Here is a 23,745-nt window from a genome sequence, read left to right on the forward strand (position 1 = left end):
AACTAATAAAACAGCTTCACAAGAAGCATGGATATTTCTGAAGCAGAAATCTTCAACTCTGTTCTCAGGATCTTGTCAGGGTCCAGTGCCTTTCCAGTAAACAGTAGCTACAACCATTTCCTGACAGCACGTGTGGCATGTGAGATTGCCTCAAGATTGGCATCTGTGATGTGGGGACTTCAGGAGGAGACAGAAATCGCTGATGCACTTAGTGCTGTTAGCTGGGCATAGTTGCAAATGATTTTGTCTCTTCTTGTAAACTGACAAGCTGCATTCTCCCATGAAATATGGGGTTTTTGCGAAGCTGCCTTCTGTTAACTGTCCACCAATTTTCACAATTGGATGTGGCAGAAGTGCAATGCTTTGATCAGATTTTTTGGTTGTGGGATCACTTAGCTGTTTATCACATGCTGTTTTCACTGATTAGAAGGCAAACTACATTGCAGCTTCATCAGGTCAGCACATTATTTAGGTATGACTGAAGAGCATCCCACGCCAACCAGATGGTTGGTGTGGACTTCATGGGATTCTATGATGCTGCTCCTGAAATGCCTTCCTACACTCGCATTGAATTAACGTTAATCACTTGGCTTGATTGTAATGGAAACAGTGTGCTATGTCAGATAGTCTCTTCATTACCTAATCACCACGGCCTCAACAGCATCATCTTCCTCAGCAAAGACAGATGCAAAATATCTCAGCTGTGCCCCACGTAAAAATCCTCTTCTACAAATCAACTTGGTTCTATTCAATGGCCAAGAGAAGGCTTTTAGGTTTCTTTCCATGTTAGCTGCCTGTCTTTTCTTAAATGGGCCCTTTTATTTTTGCTTTATCTACTCTGCTTGGAACCTTCCAGATTCAGCCTGGTTCTAGTTTTCCTCATCCAACTGACACCTTTGTTCTTAAACAATCCAGTGGTAATACTGGATTTAACATGACAACTGTTTCTCTCTCCCCACTTAACTGTTGAGTTTTTCTAGCACTCCATTTTTACTTTAATTCTTGCCCCTCCCTGACCTACCCAACAACAATTCCAGCCAAGAATCAGATAAAATTCCCTCAGTTACAACTACTCCGCATTCCTGCATCTTGTTCCTAAGCTATAGCCAAAAACATTCCATCCAAGGCTCCACTGGGGAACAGACACTCTCCAACATTGCAATACTCTTACAATTAATCGATGTTGTCATTCTCCCTGTTTCCTAGCCTTCCTTGAATACAGCATATACACAGTCCTGCCCTGGTCTCCATTGTAGCCACATCATTTTGCCCAAGCTTCCCAAATTAAACTAGTCCCACTTGCCTGCATTTGGCCCATACCCTTTGCTATTCACGTATCTGTCCACATGTCTTTTAATGTTCTAACTATACCTACACTAGCCTCTTCCTCTGGCAGTTCATTTCACATATGAACTATACTGCATGTGAAAAAGTTGCCTCTCAGGTCCTTTTTGAATCTTTCTCCTCTCACCTTAAAATATGCTCCCTAGTTTTGACAATAATAATGATCTCAGGCAAAGAGCAATCTTGTGGTTAAATACAAATATCGCGAAGACGCTGAGCTGCACCACTCCATTCTTAGGTTGGTTAAAAATGGCATTTCTGTTTCATGATTGACAAGCACTGAATCCATGGCTGTATTTACTCAGCAGATACAAATTAAACATACCACAGATATTCAAAGATACTGATCAGTTATTGACCGTGTTGTTTTAACATGTTAATCATTGACAATCAACCTTGCTGGCACTGTAAGCTAACTTGTTTAGGTTTCAACTTTTCAGGCAGGCCTTACAAAGGTCAATTTTACTTTTAAAAAAGAAAACTGATTCATATTTATGCCATTTTTCCTTTTTTAAATACAGTCTTGCTTTTATTTTCTATCCATGCTTCTTTGCTATTAGGTTGAACACTTATCACAATCCTTGAACCTCAGTTAGGAAGGACATAAAGTATCCAATGTTCTGTTCATTCATGTTTCAATGAACCTGCTTCCCTCACTTTACTAAGACCAGTTTGCATCTTCAGCACCTTCATGCACATATTTATGAACTGAAGGGTGCAAAGAGAGTTTTAATGAACGGATCCTCTTAGATGTCCTGCTACAGCAAATTCTGGGCCAACATTTGTATATTAGCATGCTTTTTTTTCATCAGAATGCAATTTGTGATAATCTAATATGTGCACAAAATGCAAGTCAGAAGACTCAAAGTTATTTCCTACCTCTGAATCCATTAGCAGGTCCACGATAGCCATTCATTCCTCCTCGTGCATTGCGTGGGCCACCACGTGACACACCCCTGCTGTTGTAGAAAGCCTGTCCTGTACGTGCAAAGCCTGCGTTCTGTTGAGGCTGTTGAGATAGTTGCTGATGAGTTGCTCCAGCAGGGTGTGTTTGGTCTTGAGGTGCATGGTAAGGACTAACCACTATATAGGGAAAAAATAAACAGGAGCTCAACACCATGCAATTTAAAATGAAAGCTACAAGTCTCCAAAACAGAACTAAAAGGAACAACGTAACTAAGTTCATTTATTGTGTAAAACAGGGATGGTGATCATAAAATGAATTTATAATTAGTTCAAATTAATTTAAAGATTGGACCAGGCAGATATAGAAGAATTTTTAATTCCTTGGTGGGAGTTAAACCTTTCAGAAAGGAGGTTAGAAATTACTTTACACAAATGTTAACAGAATTTTTAAACTTTCCCTAAGGTCATAAGAAATAGGACAGGAGTAAGCCATTGGCCTCACAAGCCTGCTCTGTCATTTAATAGAATCAAGGCTAATTTGGCATGCCTCAAAAGTCCCCTTTCCCCATAACTTTTAACTCTCCTACTGATCAAGAATCTCAGCATATATAAAAAAATACACAATGACTCTGCCTCCACAGTTCTCTGTGGCAAGGAGTTCCAAAGACTCAAACCTCTGAGAAACAAAGTCCTCCTTATATCATTGTTAAATTGACATCTGTTTATACTTAGATCATGCCCTCTGGTTGTAAACCTGAACCAGCACAAGACATAATAAGCATTCTGGTTTTCCACATAATGGTTATTTTGATTTTTGTCAATTAAGTGAATTAAAGGACTGTAGTAAAATTTGTTTCCCTTCCCTAAAAATCAGTGATTCAAATTCCACAGATTTCTCAATATTGGTGTTAACCTTTCCATGTTTGAAATAATGATCACAACCATCAAAATTCTACTGAGCCCAAATACAGAATAATAGAATAGTTACAGCACCCAGGAAGCCCTTATGGCTGCACTGGCTCACTGAAGTAGCAATTCAACGAGTGCCACTGTTTTTTTCTGGCATATGATTCATTTTAACCAACAGATGATCAGTTACCTTTTGAAAACCTCACTTTGAAAACCTCAACTGATGCTGTCTCCACCACAAAGTCATATAATGCATTCCAAATCTTAAGCAGTCTTGAAAGAATTTTTTTCCTTAGGCTGCCTTACTTCTGTCCTTAAAGCTCCTCCTTCTGCTTGTGTCTAGGTCAATTGTAAATGCCACAACTAGGGTTCATGTACTTTTGATAGGGAAGGGTATTGAATGGTAGAACTACAGTTAAGATAAACATCACCATGATCTCACTGAATATCTTAACAAGCTTGAGGAATTCAATGAACCCATGTTCCAAGGATTCTGTAAGTGGTAAAATATCCAATCCATTGTAAAATCTTAAAGCAAGGTACATGGCCAAAAGTCAGAACATCTTTGCTTTGGCTCACAGGATGAAATCACACTTGATGCCATGGGTTCCAAGTTTTAAAATGAATCCTCACAACAACCATTCTCATGAGTCGTGTTATATCATGCAGTTCTGTAATTAGAAACCATTGAGTTCAACTCAACGTGTTTATCATGAGTATCACTGATCTTACCATCCAAGTTAGCAAATCAACAGTAATCAATGAGACGTTTGTGCAGTATCTTAGGAAAGGTAACTTCCTGTATTGCATAACTGTTTTACTCCATAAACAAGCTTTCACACAATAACTTTAAATGCATCTTTCTTCTCACTCCTCAACTTCCCCACTTCTACTTTTGCTATCAAGTTCACAATTTGGAAATCTTTCAGTGCCGCACTCTTACAGACCTCCCACGTCTCAGCCTGGACCAAAATCAGTAGGTGACTTGTCCATGAAAAAAGACCCCAAAATTCGAACACAAACAGTTCAAGCATTTAATGGCCAGTGACTACAGCAGGTATACTGTAAATTTATCTCATGCCTGAAGCAGGCAGAAATAGCTCAGATCATGAAAAATATAAATGCCAGGACTGTTAATATACAGGACTAAATAAATTAGAGCAAACTTAAAGAGCTTGAAACTCACTGGAAATACTGAAACAGAGTACAACTGTTTAAGACAAAAACAGTCAAGGATTACAAAAATGAAACTTCGTGGGAAACAAAATTAAGATCCCAAGGCATTAAAGATAGAACAGTTCGTGATCTTACACATGCTTAACAGATGAAGGCCAGAATTTTCCATCCACACAAATGTAAGATGACGAGTGAGTGAATAAACTGCCCCTACTTGAAGGCTCAAGAATTGATGAGGAGGTGGAGATATTCTGGACAAACTGCAGCAAGAAATTGTTTGCCTTAGTTTCAAAGCAACCATGGAATATTAGTTTTTTTTAAAACGTGTAATACAAGTTCCTAGTGGTGGCAGTGTTCCAAATTCAAATGTTCTCACACTTGCTGAAAGATCATGATGCCTTCGACAGCTCAAGTGTCAGCTTCAATTTCTGGTGGAATACTTATTTGGATAGTATCTAGCAGATCAATTTCACCCAGGGTCTCAAGTATTCAGGGCTTTTGGGCAGCTGAGGTAGAAAACACATCACGATTGCCCCATTCCTTATCAAACAAGCCAGTCGATAGGACCACATTTTTGATCAGCCACTTGACATACCATGACTCTCACTTATACAGTCCACCTGGTGATAACAGATCGCAGAAGACACTCACAATCAGTGCTTTGAATGAAGTAGTTTCAAACTTGTGTACAGAAGTATTCTGCTCATTGGAGCATCAAGTGTCTGCCCTAAAAGCACATGTAGACTCAAAAGCAAAGCAATATAATAACATGCACTGGGGGCCTCTTTTTGTAACTATAATCCACCATTCCTGTTACTATTCAGTGAATCTTTGTTGTAAGCATGTAATTCCAACAGTTTCTCGATGACTGTACACAACACTTTTTCAAACGCAAAGCATGAACCAAAGCAGGCCTTGCATATCTGTCATATCTCATACACTGGCAGCCATGTCTTCAGCTATCAAGACTTCCTGAACCTTCCTAATCCCTGATTCCACAGCTCCTTCCTTGAAACTTTTGTTTGTCCCCATTTCTTGCAAAAAGGAAGCTATTTTCATTTGTCTGAAGGTTATCCCTTGCATTGTCTGACTAGTTCTGATAGCATCCTTTGTCCAACCATGCTCATGAATCATTTTCAGAAATTTTACATTCAAGTCATAAATTGAATAAGCTTCACATCAGTCCTGAGCTTTCATGTTTCTTGCTACTACACACGAAAATGCAGCTACCAATTTATTTATGGCTTATCTATCGCTCCTCCTAGAATAGAGACTTCATTTGGATGACACCAGGACTGCACTGAATGGGTTAACTTCAAAACAGATCTAGCAATTCTAAACTCTTGAGGGCCATGAACTGAACGGTTTTCAACCATCAATCTTTAAACATACGGTTCAACATATCTCTTACCCACCTGTGGCATCAAGCCAGGTTATCACAGCTGGCTGCAAGACAAGAACAGGAGTACACATCAGCGCCAGCACCAGGCATACAGAGAAGGCTCCAACCTTATAAAGCTACAAATAGGACAACATGTAGGCCAAGCACAGGACCTATCAAGCAATGGGTCAAGCTAAATGATATCATAATTAGTGGATCGAACCAAAGTACCTTAAGTCCTACTAGGAGAAAGCGAGAACTGCAGATGCTGGAGATCAGAGCTGAAAATGTGTTACTGGAAAAGGAATTACTGAAGAAGGGCTCATGCGATTCTCCTGCTCCTTGGATGCTGCCTGACCTGCTGCGCTTTTCCAGCAACACATTTTCAGCTACCTTAGTCCTTCAACATCCATGGTCCATAAATATCCACATCCTGAACTGGGAACAGCCAGAACCTAAGTGCAAAAGACAAAGCTGAAGCATTGGTAACAAACAGCATGTTCAGTGCATGAGACCTCAACATCCTGCACAGATTGCCAACATTCCAGATGTTCAAATTCAGCCTATTTAATTTACTCCTGACAACAGTCGACCAATGGTTCCAACAGGACCAACTAAAGCCCTCATATCTGGCAGCACATTACGACTTGGGCTCCAAAACCAAGTGTCTTTAGCCAAATGTTTTCAGCATGGTTGTAATATCAACGTTTATCCCACAAATGTACTGTCTACATGAAACTGGACAAATCCAATCCAACAGTTACCTCTTCAGTCTAAACTCCATCATCATAAGCAAAATTACAGAGTTGTGTTCATTCTTGTTTACAATCTCAGTTTCCTTGCTACTAATTTCACGGGAAAGTCTCCAAGGTCAAAGCATAATGCAAACTTTGTTGTCTTATCTGATCCAAGATACACTTCAAATCACATATCACACCACTATAATTTCAAATTTTGCAACATCACTCACACTGGCCTCAGCTCAAATCCCTGTCCCTGCCTCGATTATCTACAAATTATATTACTTAAATGAACTTATAACTAGGATCCTAAACTGAATAACCACAAGCACAAGGTGATCCAAACTTCAGCAGCCTGTGTATGTATGTGCAGCATTCCCATACCAACTCAATCACTTTTTCAAACCAAATGGCCTCACTCCTCCCTATCTCTGTAATTTCTGCCAGCTTTAAAAACCAGAAGTCCCTCTCTATTGGACTAATTCTGCATCATGACCACTGCCAATTTTAGTTGCGCTATCTTTTGTGGCGGCACAGTGGCTCAGTGGTTAGCACTGCCGCCTCACAGTGCCAGGGTGTCAGGTTCAATTCCAGCCTTGGACAACTGAGTTTGCACATTCTCCCGGGTGCTCCAGTTTCCTCCCACAATCCAAAGATGTGCAGGTCACGTGAACTGGCCACGCTAAATTGCCCATAGTATTAGTTGCATTAGGCAGAGGGAAAATGGGTCTGGTGGCTCACTCTTCAGAGGATTGGTATGGACTTGTTGAGCCGAAGGGCCTGTTTCCTTGCTGTAGGGAATCTAATCTAATCTAATCTAATCTTGGGCCCAAACTCTGAAGTTCCCTGTCCATACTCAACCTTTAAAGGGCTTCTTGAGAACTAGTTCCTTCACCAGACTTGTATCCCAACATCGTATTCCTAAATCTGTGAATTGCTCAGGAGACATTTTATGATGCTAAATGTACTTCAGCAACACAGTTTGCTGTTGGTTAATATGGAACCAAGTTGAACAGTTTCAGATTAGCAGAAAGAAGAAAAGGCAAAGAAGCCTTAGCTTGTGGCAGCAAAACTTTAAAAAGAAAACAAAACAACCACAACCAAAGCATGAACTCTAACTTTCTTCCTCTTTCACTCCTGACAAAAGTTGCAATTGAAATATCAAATTATTTTGTCCTCTTTACAGCCTCAGCTTCACTGTGTGCTTTTGTTTCAGATTTCCACCATCTCAAACATGTTTTTTATTTTTTCCTTTCACTCACTGCAGTACAAAGTACAACAAAAGTGTGACAAGGTTGCTCTGTGGTTAGCACTGCAGCCTCACAGTACCAGGGACCCAGGTTCAATTCCTGCCTCGGGCAACTGTCTGTGTGGAGGTTGCACATTCTCCCCAGTGTGTGTGTGGGTTTCTTCCCACAGTGCAAAAATGTGCAGGTTAGGTGAATTAGCCATGCTAAATTGGCCATTGTGTTCACAGAAGTGTAGGTTAGATGCATTAGTCAGGGGTAAATATAGGGTTGGGGAATGGGTCTGGGTGGGTTACTCTTCTGAGGGTCAGTGTGGACTAGTTGGGCAAAATGGCCTGTATCCATACTGTAGGGAATCTAACCTAAGCAAATATCAAGGTGGAATTAAAAATTATACATGTACACACCAGATTTAATACAGCACCAACAAATGTCATGAAACATACAAAACAAGAGTACAGGTGCTCATGCCATCTGAAGAATAATTCCCAGTGCTGCTCCATAATTCTTGCTGGCTTGAGCACTTCAAGTGCATTAAGCAATATTTTGGAATGAAGTGCACCTGTCTTGATAAGCCTTTAAAAAGGTAGCCAGGTTAAGTGCCTTCCAAATGACAAGTTCACAACTCCACTCTACTTATACCAATTGCTCAAGGGTGTGCACCCTCTAGTAGTCAATCTCTCTGCTAACAGCAACAGATTCTTCAAATCCACTCTTATCTAAGCTCTTCAATTCTGTGTAGCTCAAAATCTCCCCTCAGGGGCTTCGGAATTCCATACAAAATGTCAGCAATTTCCCATTTCTGGCTACATCCTCATTAATCCATTCTGTGTCCTCCCCTTCCAATCATCTTTACTGTAATGTGACACAAGCTGCTGTCTAACTCCAGCTTTAATCTGTGACAGATAGGACTAAAGTTATACATGATACAGAGACCCTGCCTTACATATGCCCTGAGCTCTCCATATCTTAAGCCACAAAACAGAATGCATGAGCTGTGTTTTCCTTGATATGCCCAGCTATGTTTTGACATTAACGAACTTAATTTCATGCCCCTGAAGGAGAGCTGTGACATGCAAATCCGCAACTCTAAGCAAATCTTGAGCATTTTTATTCAAACATCTTGTCAATCACAACAATAAAAGTTGAAACTAAAATTTCGAACAGTAGATAATTCAGACAGAAATGTAAGAACTGGCCATATTATTCAGGAGCATCATAATTTGGACAGAAAGTTTTCATGTGCAGACAATCAAAAATAGCAGCACAAGAACCTTTGCAGATTACAAATCCCGACTCAGCAGTTCCTTTAAGATGGAGCTGTCATCATGTCACACAACACTTGCATTTGGCATTGACAGATTCTACACACAGTTTTACCTCAGGGCAATATATGACTGTGATTAAACCACAACTAAAAATGAAACGACTGGCAAGCAAACATGCTCATATTAAAACGGACTCAGCTCGGACCAAACTACACAGAATTCATATTGTCAAAAATTCTAACATGCTTCTTGAAAGCATTATAAAAGAATGACAGAGACACATAAAAATATTAGGGGAGGTGTCAAAGGCTCGCATGAAAATGTAGGTTTAATAAATATTTTTGGAGATAAGTGAGGTAGAGTCACAAAATAGTATGGGGAGGGAATTCCAGAGTTTACAATCTAAGGAAATTAAGACAAAACCATCACTAGCGGAGCAATTAAAATTTGAAAAACTAAAGATCACAATTAGGTAGATGCAGCTTTCTGAATATGTAACAATGAATGAGGAGATGGACAATTTTGAAAACGAGGATACAAATGATAAAATCAAGGCTTGAATTGATTGGGAGCCAACATGACATTGAGGTAATATGGGAATGGGCCTTCACACACAGCAAAAATGCCACTTCCAAGCTTACTACAGAAAATAGGTCCTCTGATGTAGAAGTGGGATATTAGCATTGATAGTGTATTCGTTAGCTAACAAGACGCACAATGGGGGGAGAAGTCACTTTGAAGTTGGCAGGATGTACTACCTTTGTCACAAAGAGCAATGCTGGGGCTGAATTATTTACAAATTTAACTAAAAATGCATGATATGTCACCTTGCTGCTGGTAGAGAGCTAGCGAAGAAACCAAGATGGCAAGTGTCTACAAACTGATACAGATGGTTAAGTGACAGTTAATGCAGCACAGTGATTAGTGCCAAGGACCAAGGTTCGATTCCAGCTTTAGGCGACTATCTGTGTGGAACTTGCACATTGTTTCCAAGTGTGTGTATCTCTTATGGGTGCTCCAGTTTCCTCCCACAGTCCAAACATGTGCAGGTGAGGTGGATCGTATGTTAAATTGCTGCATAGTTTGCAGGGCTAGGTGAGTTGACTCTGGTACATGGGGCATTGCGGAGAAAGGGTGGGATGCTCTTCGGAGGCTCGGTGCAGATTCGATGGGCCAAATGGTCTCTTCTCAGATTATGTGATTCTATGAAAAGAGGGAGCAAAAATTTGGCTAACTAGTTTTTTTTTTAAATTTTCATTAGGGCACATGGGAGTCACTGGCTGAACCAGCATTGATTGCCCATCCCTGAGTTCAAGATGTTGAACTACCATCTTCAGCAACTGTTGTCCATCTGGTGCAGGTATAGCCACAATTAGTGAGGGAATTCCAGAATTCAACTCAGCAATAGTGAAAGAACATCATATTTGGCCAGCTTAAGGATGATGAGCAGCTTCTTAGGGAACTTGCAGGTGACAGTGCTCTCATGTATCTGCGCCTTTGTTCTTCTAAATGGTCATAATTAAGGGCCGAAGGACCCTGGTAGTTTTCTGCAGTACAACTTGTGTATGGAACACATTGTTGCTTCAGAATGTCAGTGGTAGAGGAAATGACTGCTTCTAGATGTGGTACCAAACAGATGCTTTGTCCTGATGGCGTCAAGTTCCGTGTGTCTTGTTGGAGCTCCACTCATGCTAGTAGGTAGTGTTTTATTCTTATAGATGGCAGATAGGGTTTGGAGAATCAGGAATAAAATTATTCACTGCAGGATTCCTAGCCTGAGATCTACTCTTGTAGTCACAGCATGAAATATGCTCAGTTCATTGTCTGTTCAAGGGTGCCCCAGTTTGTGGGAAGTGAGAGAAAACATACATTTGTCTACTTTGACAGAAAGAATAGAAAAACAGCATGTGCAATGAGAGAGACTGTAGAACTGAGGTACAAGCTATCTGGGTGACACAGAAGATAAACAACATAATTTACTCTATAGGTGCAATAAATGATTCAGAATGCAGAAGGAATATCAACATTTATGGCAAGGATGTCAAGTAGGGAAGTGTGGCTATGAAGGACCTTCATTAAATGCATCTGGAGCACTGTTGACTGTTTTCATCTCCTTATTAAGAAAGGATATAACTGCCTTCCAACTAATTGAATGTCCATCCATAAGGAAAGAGTGAGCACAAGGGTCCATTACCCATGAGAGTTTAAAAGGACAGCTTATCTTATTGAAACATGGAAGATTCCTGAAGTGTCTGAACAAAATGGATAGTCAGTGAATGGTCCTCTAGCAGGCAATCTAGAACTAGGGACCATTTAAAAATTACAAGCCTCCTACTTTAGACTGAGATGGAAGGGTGAACGTTTCCACTCAGTAGGCTGTTATTTGTGCAAGTATCGGAGGCTGGTCACTAAATATATTTGCAGTTGAGTTAAATGGATCTTAAATTGACAAAGGAGTTGAGTGCTAAGTGGAGCAGATTGATAACTGAAGACAAAGCCACAACCAAATCCATAATGATCTTATCAAATGGTGGGGCAGGTTTGAGGGATCAAATGGCTTTCTTCTAATCCTAACTCTTGTGATGTTACGACCGGTAACAATTGAAGACAGTGATGGTAAAATTTTGAATGACTTCAGGTTTACAAAGATTGGAACATGGGAGACAGAATATAAAATAAAAAGTCAGACTTTGAGATAAGTGAGGAACGAATCTTTATATTTCTATCCGATTCAGATATATTACCCAAATTTAACACATTTTCATACTCAAAATTACAACCTTCACACCATTCAAAACAAAAGCAAGTCATCATGATTATCTGGAAGGTTATCTTACCAGTTGTAAGTGTTTCCTGTTGTAATTCAGGTTGCTCGACCTGATGCTGAGGCTGGCTGCTGAAACCTTGGCTGTAGCTGGGCTGATATGGACTCTGTTGCTTGAGTGTGTCAGGGTCACTGGCAGGAGGCACTGGCGCATTCATATTAAACACCTTTAAATAAAACGTTGGAGGTGATAAAAGAGTTACATTTGAAAACTAACTCTACTGGGTCCTGCAAAACTGCACTTGCACGCACACACTTTGGGTAGTACTCTGATTCAATTTTTTCCATATTGCCTTAGCCCAATCAAAAAACAGTTCACTTGCATAAATCAACTTGGATGTAGAAATAGGTCAGACACTGCTGTCCACGCAAACATTTCAAAATTTGTATTTTCAAGCAAAACTTGATTTGAAAATTTATTCAAAAATGTAATTTCTGCGTGCTTTAAAACTGACATCCAAGGTAAGTCAATTAAAATATCAGAGAAATTCTGATCCAAAGTTGACAGGCTAAGGAAGAGAAAAAAAATGGGCCAGTCCCATATGATTGACTGGCCAGGACAACATTATACACATTCACCTCTCTCTCTCCCTCAGATGAGTTGGCTTGAAGATCTTCCTGAAAGTTGGGAGATAGAGTATGATTAGAAAGACAGACCAACTCGTTTCGTACTAAGCCAGAACCAGGAGCAACTCTGTGATCAAAAACAAATTCCCTTCAGGAACTTGTTACACTTCTGTTGCAGAGATGTGGTGAATAGAAGAGCAGTCATTCAACAACTGCTACAAGATACAGGCTCTAAAAACAACAGAGGTTATAGATTAGATTAGATTAGATTACTTACAGTGTGGAAACAGGCCCTTCGGCCCAACAAGTCCACACCGACCCGCCGAAGCGCAACCCACCCATGCCCCTACATTTACCCATCGCCTAACACTACGGGCAATTTAGCATGGCCAATTCACCTGACCTGCACATCTTTGGACTGTGGGAGGAAACCGGAGCACCCGGAGGAAACCCACGCAGACACGGGGAGAATGTGCAAACTCCACACAGTCAGTTGCCTGAGGCGGGAATTGAACCCGGGTCTCTGGCGCTGTGAGGCAGCAGTGCTAACCACTGTGCCACCGTGCCGCCCTTATGTTCCAGCCACTGCCAATTCTTGTGATTTAAGTCATCCACCCACATGTAATGTAAGCAAAATAAGATGAGCGAAACAGCTGATGTGACCCAAGTCCATCCAACATGCATCCAAAGAGAGAATGGGAATAGTGGCTTATAATCAATTTATGACACTATATTTTCAAATTATAACGAAGTTGAATTTTGTAATAGCAACTGACATTGGGTCAAATATGAAGAAACAGAGTCTGGTTCATCCTCAAGTGGTTGGGACAGGATCAAATTGGTTGTAAGGGAACAGAATTTATGCTAGGTTCAATGGCCTGTCTTCCCAACCCTCAAATGAAGGGAATTTTTCCTCATCTACTAGATGCCAGATAGGCACCAAGGTAATTGAGAAACACTGGGTGAGTTAAAAACTGTATTGTCAGAGCCTATGTGGAAACTAACATTTGCAGATGATTGCAAGGTGCAGAATCTAAGAAATAACTAGGAGGGACTAGAAGATAAATGTTCAGGGCAACATGACACTTATTTAAAAGGTCTTGGGAAGTGATGATGGCTATTCTTCAACTCAGATTAAATCACTATGAATAGAAACAGTCGCATGCAGACCCACTTCTGCACAGTAGTGGAAATTAACTGGAGAAAACTGTAATGATCACCTGCGTCAAAGGATTGACAGAGGAGGAGAAGGAGGAGGGATAAGCTTGCTTGTCAGTCACTTGGGATCCATTTGAAATTAAACAAAAAAGTTATTTCATTACTGCTGAAGAATCAACAAAAATCTATTTTCTTTAAAACATTAATGGGACATGGGCTCAGCCAGTATTTACTGCACATGCTTGGTTACCCTTGAGAAAGTAATAGTGAGCTACATTCTTGAACCATTGCAGTCCATTTGGTGGAGATTACGCACAATGCCAATAGGAAAGGAGTTCCAGGATTTTTCACCAACCAACAGCAAAGGAACAGGTATCTGTTTCCAATCAGACTGTTGAGTGGATTGGAGGGGAACTTGATGGTGGTAATGCTTCCATCAATTTGCTGATCTTGTGTTTTTCGAGGAATATGGTCCAGGAGCTTTGTTCAAGTTCAGCCACGCATCACATAGCTGGACATATAACTGCAATTAAGCACTGATGGAGGGAATCAATCAGCTTTTGCCGATGTGATGCCAATTAAACATGCTGCTTTCTTATGGATAGTATCAAGCTTCTTGACTGTTGGTGCCGTATTCATCCTGGCAATTGGGCTCTATTCCATCACATTCTTGACTGATGCCTTGATGACGACTAGTGAACTTCAGTTTATGGTCAGTGGTAACTAAAATGATGCTTATTGTGAGCAATTTAGCGATGATAATGCTACTGCACATCAAGGGGTGTAGTTAGATGCTCTCTTGTTCTCATATCACTACTGAAGTATACATTAAAATAGGAGGTATTCTCACAAAAGTTATGCCTGTGATTTCACATAAACCTGCTGGACTACAACCTGGTGCCATCTGATGTTCAAACACCTGCATCTCCACTCCTTAAGGACTATAGTGATCACTCTAACCCAATACAATCTTGGACAGATACATTTTGCAGCAGGCAGAGTGGTGAGGACAAGGTCAATGTGTTCTTTGTTGTAGGATCCCTTACCATCTGTCACATACCCAGACAAGCTGTCTCTGAGGACTCAACAAGCTCAGTCAGGAATGGTGCTGTCAAGCTATTCTTGGTAATAGACACTGAAGTCTCCCAGCCAGAGCATACTGGGCCACATTTCCACCTTCAGTGTTGCCTCAAACCAGTGTTCAACATGAATATCAATTCATCAGCTGAGGGGGGTTGGACCAGAGAAATATCCTGCTAGTGCACTAACACAGCAAGTCAATGACATATCTGTCAGCAATCTGTACTTTGAATAGGAACTATGAACCGACACAGCACGTGTGCCATTGATGTCCAATGAACATTCAGCACACTCAACCCACTGACATTGCACTCCTCAACCCTTCTCAGACTGCCTCACACTCACCAAAATCCTCTCTCACTCCTGGGGATTGGGAATAGAAAGGGAGACAGATGGGATTTCAAAATGGGAAAGGCAAAAGGCAAACTGAGACCCCAGGATTTGAATATGTTTGAAATGGTGAAAAACACACCCAATAGATTGCCAGGGCAGCAAACAATCCAAACGAAAACCAGTTTGTAACTTCTGTGGCAGGTATAAAGAATTATTTTATCCCTTAATATTTTTGATGTTTGAAATTTGGCCGAAGGTTGGATTTAGCTAATAGCTGTCAAAATAAAGGCCATCTTACCGTTTGCATTGACTGGAATGGAGCAGCATTAACATTTATGCCACTGCTATGGAGGGGTTTGTTAGGGGGAGCCTTGAAAGCTTGTGACTGGGAGACAACAGGAATTGCTGTTGATGCTGGTGGCTGTTCAGACGTCAGTGACATTGCAGTCTATAGGGACACAGAAGTTTGAAGACAAAATGCACATAAAAATCAACAAAGCTAATCAATCACAAAAATGCAACTATCAAATGCTTCAAAAGAATATTCAATCTTAAAATTATATTCAGCTCACAATCAGATGCTGCCATAATAAACAAAAAATTATTGTCGACAATTTGCTGTACTATTCCCAGAACAGTTAAAATAATTCTGGAAGACAGGAATAATTCTATGTGCCAAAGCTACACTATGGTCTCTGATTTAGAGGTGGTTACATGCACAGGTTAAAACATGAAGATGCTTGGATAACAGAATGGAAACAAGACAAACATTAATAAATTAATTACATAAGAAGTGAATGAATTATTGTGGATAATGGATTCTATGTAACAGCGAGTTGTTTTGAAACAAGTTTATGCATTTTTCAAGGGTAATCAAAATAGTACTTTTTTGGGAGTGAACCATCGTAATTTGATCACGCTTACTACTCAAAAGGAGACAGTACTCGAAGTTCTAATATCAATACTTAAGTGTACTTTAAAATACTGGGTATTCTCGCAAAAATTATGAATGTGATGTGGACATCAACTTTTCTGTATAATTTTTGTGCACTCATATTGCAGTTACCTGAATAGACTCCATAGATTCTTTCTGAGTTCGCTGCTCTGACACATGGGAAGGCTGGTACATCGGCTGAGATGGTGTGTATGGTTCATTTGTGGAAGATACCAGAGGTACCTGAAATGACGAAAGGAAATAGAATGGGGGAAACATAAATATCTAAGGATTGCACTACATCCAAGAATGGGAAAATATAAAGGTTTGGCTGTCTTTCTTACAATGTGTGGAAACAAGTTTCCAACCCAGTACAGAAGATATCCTACCGACTCAAAATCCTTGATTTACCTCTAATCCTAATTATATATGGCCTAATAGTATTCAAAACAAAAGGCAGCATTTGTTTCATGTATTTATTGTTCAATCATTCCTCCCTAAACATGTTATGCTGCACAACTAGAATCTAGAATTATTCTTGCAGGACCTAAGTTGACATGTTTATGCATGGAAGAGTATATTTACATGAATTGTATTGTGTGTGTAGTACAACTGCACATAATGAACCCTGACAGTATATGCAGGTAGATTAATTCTTTCTATTGGTGCACTTGGGTGTGCTTCACGAAGCCAGAATCACCAAAATCAAAGACTTATTTCCAACAAAGATGAGTCAAATAAAATACATTACACAGCAAATACAAAATCATGGAGATTAAGAACTTTATTAATGTCCATGGTAATGCAACAAAACAAAATTTCAAGAACATACTTCAGACCCTTTCTTTTCCTGTGAAATATTCCTGAAGACAAGAAAGCTTGCAGTATGATATTCAACAGGTTTGAACAATTACAAGCCAAGTCAACAAAAAAAAAATACACAGCTAACAGTTTCAAAATGAAGGAAGACTGGCCAAAGTTGTCCTGAGGGAAGGGAAATGTGGAAGGGGTTAGAAATAGGTAGCAGGCAGTATAGCGGCTTAAGCCCTTCACTCTGTCAGATTGATGAAGCTCAAGCAAATCAGAGGGATTTCACTGCCAGTAACTCAATGCAATTGGAACGTCATATTCAGCTCCAAGAGTGTAACAAGGTAGAAAATGGACAGCAGAAACAAGAAAGTGTTTGAACTAACTTGTGTTACCAGCCATATTAACATTGATATTAATTCCACAAAAATACTGTTTCTCAGAAATAAAGCATCTATGTTAACTATACTGACTGAAATTAAATGCCTACAAGTGAAGATAATGCTTGGACAGCTACTTGATAACCTTCGAAGAGAGCCCTGTTGACACAGGTGTGCAGTAGATTCGAGTAGTATTCCTGTTGTGTTTCAATATGAATAAATGTATCTCAAGTAAAGACTAGCTTTGATTTCCTTCTTCATCGAGTGGCTCTCAGGAATATGACAATGCATGGTACATGACTCCAAGGAAACTCTGACATCACAGAGTCATAGTCATACCGATGTACAGCACAGCAACAGACCCTTCGGTCCAATTCGCCCATGCCAACCAGATATCCTAAATTAATCTAGTCCCATTTGCCAACACTTGGCCAAACCCCTCTAAACTCTTCCTATTCACGTACCCATCCAGATATCCTTTAAATGCTGTAATTGTACCATCCCCCATCACTTCATTCCATACAATCACCATCCTCTATGTGAAAAATTTGCCCTTTAGGTCCCTTTTATACCTTGCCCTCCTCACCCACAACATATGGCCTCGAGTTCTCGGTCTCCCCCATCCCAGGAAAAGACCTTTCTATTTACCCTATCCATGCTCAGGAAAAGACCTTTCTATTTACCCTCAACCCTCAGTCTCCAACGCTCCAGGGAAAACAGCACCACCCCCATCCCAGGAAAAGACCTTTCTATTTACCCTATCCATGCTCATGATTTTATCAAACTCTGTAAGGTCAACCCTCAGTCTCCAACGCTCCAGGGAAAACAGCACCAGAGTATTCAGCCTCTCACTATTGCTCAAACCCTTCAACCCCAGCAACGTTTTTGCAAATATCTTATGAACCCATTCAGGTTTCACAACATCGTTCCTCCAGGAGGGAGACCAAAACCGCACACCAATGTTCCAAAAGTGGCCGAACCAATGTCCTGTACAGCCGCAACGTGACCTCCCAACTCCGATACTCAATGCTCTGACCAATACAGAAAAGCATATCAAACGCCTTCCTCACTATCCTATCTACACGAGACTCCACTTTCAAGGAGCTATGAACCTGCACTCCAAAGTTTCTTTGTTCAGCAAAACTCCCTAGGACCTTACCATGGCTAAGATTTGCCATTCCAAATGCAGCAGCTTGCACTTACCTAAATTAAATTCCATCTGTCACTCCTCAGCCCAGTGACCCATCTGATCAAGATTAGATTAGATTAGATTAGATTACCTACAGTGTGGAAACAGGCCCTTCAGCCCAACTAGTCCACACTGACCCTCTGAAGAGTAACTCACCCCAGACCCATTTCCCCAACACTATGGGCAATTTAGCATGGCCAATTCACCTGACCTGCACATCTTTGGATTGTGGGAGGAAACCGGAGCACCTGGAGGAAACCCACGCAAACACAGGGAGAAATGTGCAACCTCCACACAGACAGATGCCCGAGGCTGGAATTGAACCTGGGGCCCTGGTGCTGTGAGACAGCAGTGCTAACCTCCCATTGTACTCTTGAAGTAACCTTCTTTGCCGTCCACTGCACCTCCAATTTTGGTATCATCTGCAAACTTACTAACTATACATCCTATGTTCAGATCCAAATCATTTATATAAATGACAAAAAACCCCCGTCGCAGCACAGATCCTTGTGACACATCACTGATCACAGGCCTCCAGTCTCAAAAGTAACCCTCCACCACCACCACTCTCTGTCTTCTACATTTCTGTTTCCAAATGGCTAGTTCTCTTTGGATTCCATGAGATCTAACCTTGCTAACCAGTCTCCCATGGGGAAACCCTGTCAAATGCCTTAGTGGAATCCATATAGATCATATCCAGCGCCCTGTCCTCATCAATCCTCTGACATTTTTTGAAGTAACGAAATCACGTTGGTGAAACAGGATTTCCTACACACAAAGCCATGTTAACTAACCCTAATCAGTCCTTGCCTTTTCCTTAAGATTCCCTCCAAAAACTTGCCCACTAGCAATGTCAGACTCACTGGTCTATAGTTCCCTGGCTTTTCCTTACCACCTTTCTTAAATAGTGGTATCATGTTAGCCAATTTCCAGTCTTCCGGCACCTCACCTGTGACTATCGATGACACAAATACCTCAGCAAAGGGTCCAGCAATCACTTCCCTAGCTTCCCACACAGTTCAAGGGTATACCTGATCAGATCCTGGGGATTTATTCACCACCAAAATCTTTAAATCAGTGCCCTCTTCCTTTCATACTCGTACAATAATCCCAATTCCTATTCAAGTATTTGAATCAACAAGAATTGCTGGACAAACTCAACAGGTTTGACAGCATCTATGGAAGAAAACAGAGTTAATGTTTCCAGTCTGATATGACTTCTTCAGAACTCTTTACAGAGGAACCTCCATTATCTGGCATTCGATTACCTTAATTTTGGATAATCTGGCAAGATCGCAAGGTCCCGATGCTTGGCTAAACTGTGTTATCCAGCATTTGATTATCCACCAAAATATTCCCCACCTGTGCCATTTGGATAATCGAGGTTCCTCTGTATAAGGAAAATGCTACACGATTTGTTGTCCTATGTCACAAGGAAACGGAATTTAAATCATACAAAACTTATTGCCTAAGAATATTCAGGAGAGATTTCAGAAAGCACTTCGATGTGCAAAGAGTAGACGTTGGGAACTTGCTTCCTTAAATGGCAGTTAATGATAATTCAACTGTTAAATTTAAATCTGAGATTGATAAATTTTTATGAAGCGCTGGTGTCAAGAAATATGGGCCAAAGGCAGGTACAGGGAGTTAGGAAACAATTCAGCGATGATCTTACTGAATGGCAGAGCAGGCTCAATGGGCTGAATGTTTTATGCTCTTAGGTTTTCCTATAGACCAAAAGATTAACTTAATTTTTGGTTTTGATTTGAATTCAATCAAAAATTTCAAAACACAATGGTTTAGCTCAACTTGTTAACCTTTACTTTAGTGCCAAAAAGCAACCCTAACCCTAACCCAACGTGCAATTAAACAGGGTCAAAGTAGTGAAGTGGCCTGCACAGCAGGGATCACTGTATGGTGGAATTTCACTTCTGTCTAAATAAAACAGTGAACACAAGGATTTTAAGTTAAATAAGACTAATTATGAGAGAACCAAGATTGAACTGACTAAAATGAACTAGAAAACTAGATCAAGGGTTAGATTGGTGCCGATGGAACAGCAGATATTGCAGAATACTCTGTTTAAAAATAACTCCCAATGACACAACCACATGTGGCTAACTGAGGAGGTTAAAGACAACCTTAAACTGAAAGAAGTGTGTAATTCTACCAAGGTAAGTGACAGGTCAGAAGACTGGACAAAAAGGACAAAAAATGGTTAAAGGATTAAGAAGATATGTTAAGAATTTGAGAGAAAGCTCATGAGTTGAATAAAAAGTGGATTGAGTGTTCCACAGGCATCTCAACAAGACAGAAGTAAAATGAACGTACGTCCTGCAGAATGTGTGCCTGCGTAACTAATAATGGTAAGCAGCAAAATGGCAGGTGAATTAAATAGATATGTTGCATGTCTTCACTGTAGTGAGTACAAATAAATCCCAGAAATCTTGAATCATAATGTGAAAGGGAACCCAGAACCTAAAATAATGACAATGACTCGCACTAAGGAAAATCAATCAAGATAAAATTCAACAAATCCATGCCTTGATAGACTTAATCATCTGGAGTTACTAAAAGTGGCTGTTGAGACAGTACATGCATTGATGTTATTTTTCTAAATTGCTTTAGATTCTGGGTGAACCCATTGTTGAATTGAGAATTGTCATTCAAAGAAGTGTGACACCAGGTAGGAAACTACAGTACATTTGTTGGTGTGGAAAGCACTGGAACAAATCATCAAGCTTATAGCAAAGCACTTGGAAAATCTTCAAGGAATCAGGCAGAGTCACCATGATCATACAAAAAGAGATTATGCTTCACAAGCTTATTAAAGTTTTCTGAGAAAGTAACAAACAACACAAAAGAATCATAAATAGATCCTCAATGGAACCACAAATAATCCTCTCAAATCTCCTGAAGGCACTTGACAAGATGGCAAAGATTACTCCAGAAAAAAACAGCTGATGGTATGGGGTTAACATATTAGCATGGGCAGAGGATTTGGTAGTTCATAGGAGGCGCAAAGTGGGCATGAATGATCTTATTCTCCACAACCACCTGATGAAGGAGCAGCGCTCCAAAAGCCAGTGCTTCCAAATAAACCTGTTGGGCTATTGCCTGGTGAGAGATTTTTAAATATGAATGGGTTAGTTTCAGATTGCAAAATGTGACAAGTGGCATGTCATAGCACCAAATAGTGAGGCCTCAGTTACTTATTAATCCAATTCAGAGTATGAATATAAGACCAAATGCATGGTTGCTAAATGCGCTGATGACAAAACGTTGGATGAGAAACTTAAGCTGTGGAGAAGACTCAAGTCTTCCATTTAACAAAGCTAGCTTGATTAAATTTAGCAGAACAATATGTGATCTTTAGGCATATAAAATTCAGAAACACTTGTCAGGGCAGATGCTGATAAATACATGTCAAGTAACAAGGATTTCAATGGTTATCAGGACTATGCAGGAATGCGGCGTTGAAGCCATTATCTCTAAGAAAGGTAGAAGTGCCAATGGCCTACTCTCGCTCTAACATCATATGTTCACACCTTTTTCAGCAAATGTTTTATCCTTATTTGTCAACCAGGTTATAGTCCAACAGGTTTATTTGGAAGCACTAACTTTCAGAGTGCTGCTCCTTCATCAGGGAGCTGTGGAGCAGGACCAAAAGAGACAGAATTTATCATGAAAGATGTGTCTTGCAACTGAAATGACATATTAAACAAACCTAGATTGCTGTCAAGTCTGATCTTTTAGAAAGGGTTGTAGGTTTTGGTTCATTAATGCAAAACTTCTATCAAATCACATTCTCGAGATAACAATATTTTATAAAAAGGTGACATCTCAGCTCAGACAATGTATTAAATGCGTGAGGTTAGAATTTGTCTGTATCCCAATCTACAGTCAGACTGGTTCTATTTCCAAAACAGGAATTTATAAAATGTCACATGGAGTGACTGCCTGCAGATGGTGCGTGCTTTTTGAGCAAAATAGAATGTATCTGTAAATCTAATTATGAGATATAATTACTTGTGTGCACGAGAGAGAGAGAGAGAGAGAGAGAGTGTTTGAATACATATTTGTGACAGAGCATGTGTGCTTGTCTGTGTGCATCCTTAGACAAAGTGGAGACTGCAGATCAGAATCAAGAGTGTGGTGCTGGAGTAACAGGTAAGGCAGCATCCAAGAAGCAGGAGAACCGACATTTTGGCATAAGCCTTACATCAGGAATACATGCTTGGTTAAATGTGAGTGCGATGGTGAATAGGCATGAGTGGGTGCGGGGTTGTGTGCACATGCCTGTGGGGAATTGTGCACTCTTGTGCGAGAGCGTGTGTATATAGCGTTGTGGTGTCACCTGTAATATGACATGAACCCAAGGTCCTGTTTGAGGCCATCCTCATGAATACCAAACTTGGCTATCCGGTCAGGGACATTCGGCCTCGGATCTTTGGGTGACCATCCTCAAAGGCAGACTTAATGGGCGGCACGGTGGCACAGTGGTTAGCACTGCTGCCTCACAGCATCAGAGACCCGGGTTCATTTCCCACCTCAGGCAACTGTCTGCGTGGAGTTTGCACATTCTCCCCGTGTCTGCATGGGTTCCCTCCGGGTGCTCCAGTTTCCTCCCACAATCCAAAAATGTGCAGGTTAGGTGAATTGACCGTGTTAAATTGTCCATAGTGTTAGGTGAAGGGATAAATGTAGGAGTATGGGTCTGGGTGGTATACGTTTCGGCGGGTCGGTTTGGACTTGTTGGGCCGAAGGGTTTGTTTCCACACTGTAAGTAATCTAATCTAAACTTCGGGATATGCACCAACACAGACTGGCTGAGCAGAGGCTGATAGCCAATTTCGGAACCCATGAGGGTGGCCTCAACCAGGATCTTGGGTTCATATCACACTATGGGTGACTTGACTACAATACACAGTAGTCTCTTTCTCCCTCATACATGCTCTTATATACTCTCACACTCATGCAGAGCCTCTCTCATACACACGTATGCACCCCTCACACTCTCATAGGTTTAAACTCCATCACACACACCCACTTTACCAAGCATGCACACACACAAACACTCATTTTTACACACACACTGTCAAGCGCACACATACACAAGTCTATGGGGTGAATATGCATTTGCAGATTCATTCTATTTTGCTCAGAAAGTGCACAATCTGCAAGCAATGTATTATTTTATAAATTCCACTTTGGAAAAGGCAGCACAGTGGCTCAGTGGTTACCACTGCTGCCTCACAGCACCAGGGACCCAGGTTCAATTCCCGCCTTGGGCCACTGTCGGTGTGGAGTTTGCACATTCTCCACCTGTCTGCATGGGTTTCCTCAGTGCTCCGGTTTCCTCCCACAGTCCATTTCCGCCACCTCCACAAAGACCCCACCACCAGGGATATATTTCCCTCCCCACCTCTTTCCGCCTTCCGCAAAGACCGTTCCCTCCGTGACTACCTGGTCAGGCCCACGCCCCCCTACGACCCATCCTGG

The 23,745-nt window shown here is 40.8% G+C and overlaps 1 protein-coding gene across 2 annotated transcripts in view; it reads right to left on the minus strand.

Moving 5' to 3' along the window:
• caprin1b (cell cycle associated protein 1b) overlaps nucleotides 1–23,745 on the minus strand; it is a 108,791-nt gene that overhangs the window by 19,541 nt on the left and 65,505 nt on the right. Inside the window, exons 12-15 of one of the 2 annotated variants that reach the window (XM_043705513.1) lie at nucleotides 16,000–16,110; nucleotides 15,232–15,381; nucleotides 11,809–11,962; nucleotides 2,224–2,427 (exon numbers count right to left, since the gene is read on the minus strand). In XM_043705513.1, coding sequence (XP_043561448.1) covers nucleotides 2,224–2,427; nucleotides 11,809–11,962; nucleotides 15,232–15,381; nucleotides 16,000–16,110 — 619 coding nt within the window. The remainder of the gene's footprint in view (nucleotides 1–2,223; nucleotides 2,428–11,808; nucleotides 11,963–15,231; nucleotides 15,382–15,999; nucleotides 16,111–23,745) is intronic. The other variant, XM_043705514.1, reaches the window with a different exon arrangement.

Source organism: Chiloscyllium plagiosum, chromosome 16, assembly GCF_004010195.1.
Source record: "Chiloscyllium plagiosum isolate BGI_BamShark_2017 chromosome 16, ASM401019v2, whole genome shotgun sequence".
Classification (NCBI taxonomy): Eukaryota; Metazoa; Chordata; class Chondrichthyes; order Orectolobiformes; family Hemiscylliidae; genus Chiloscyllium; species Chiloscyllium plagiosum.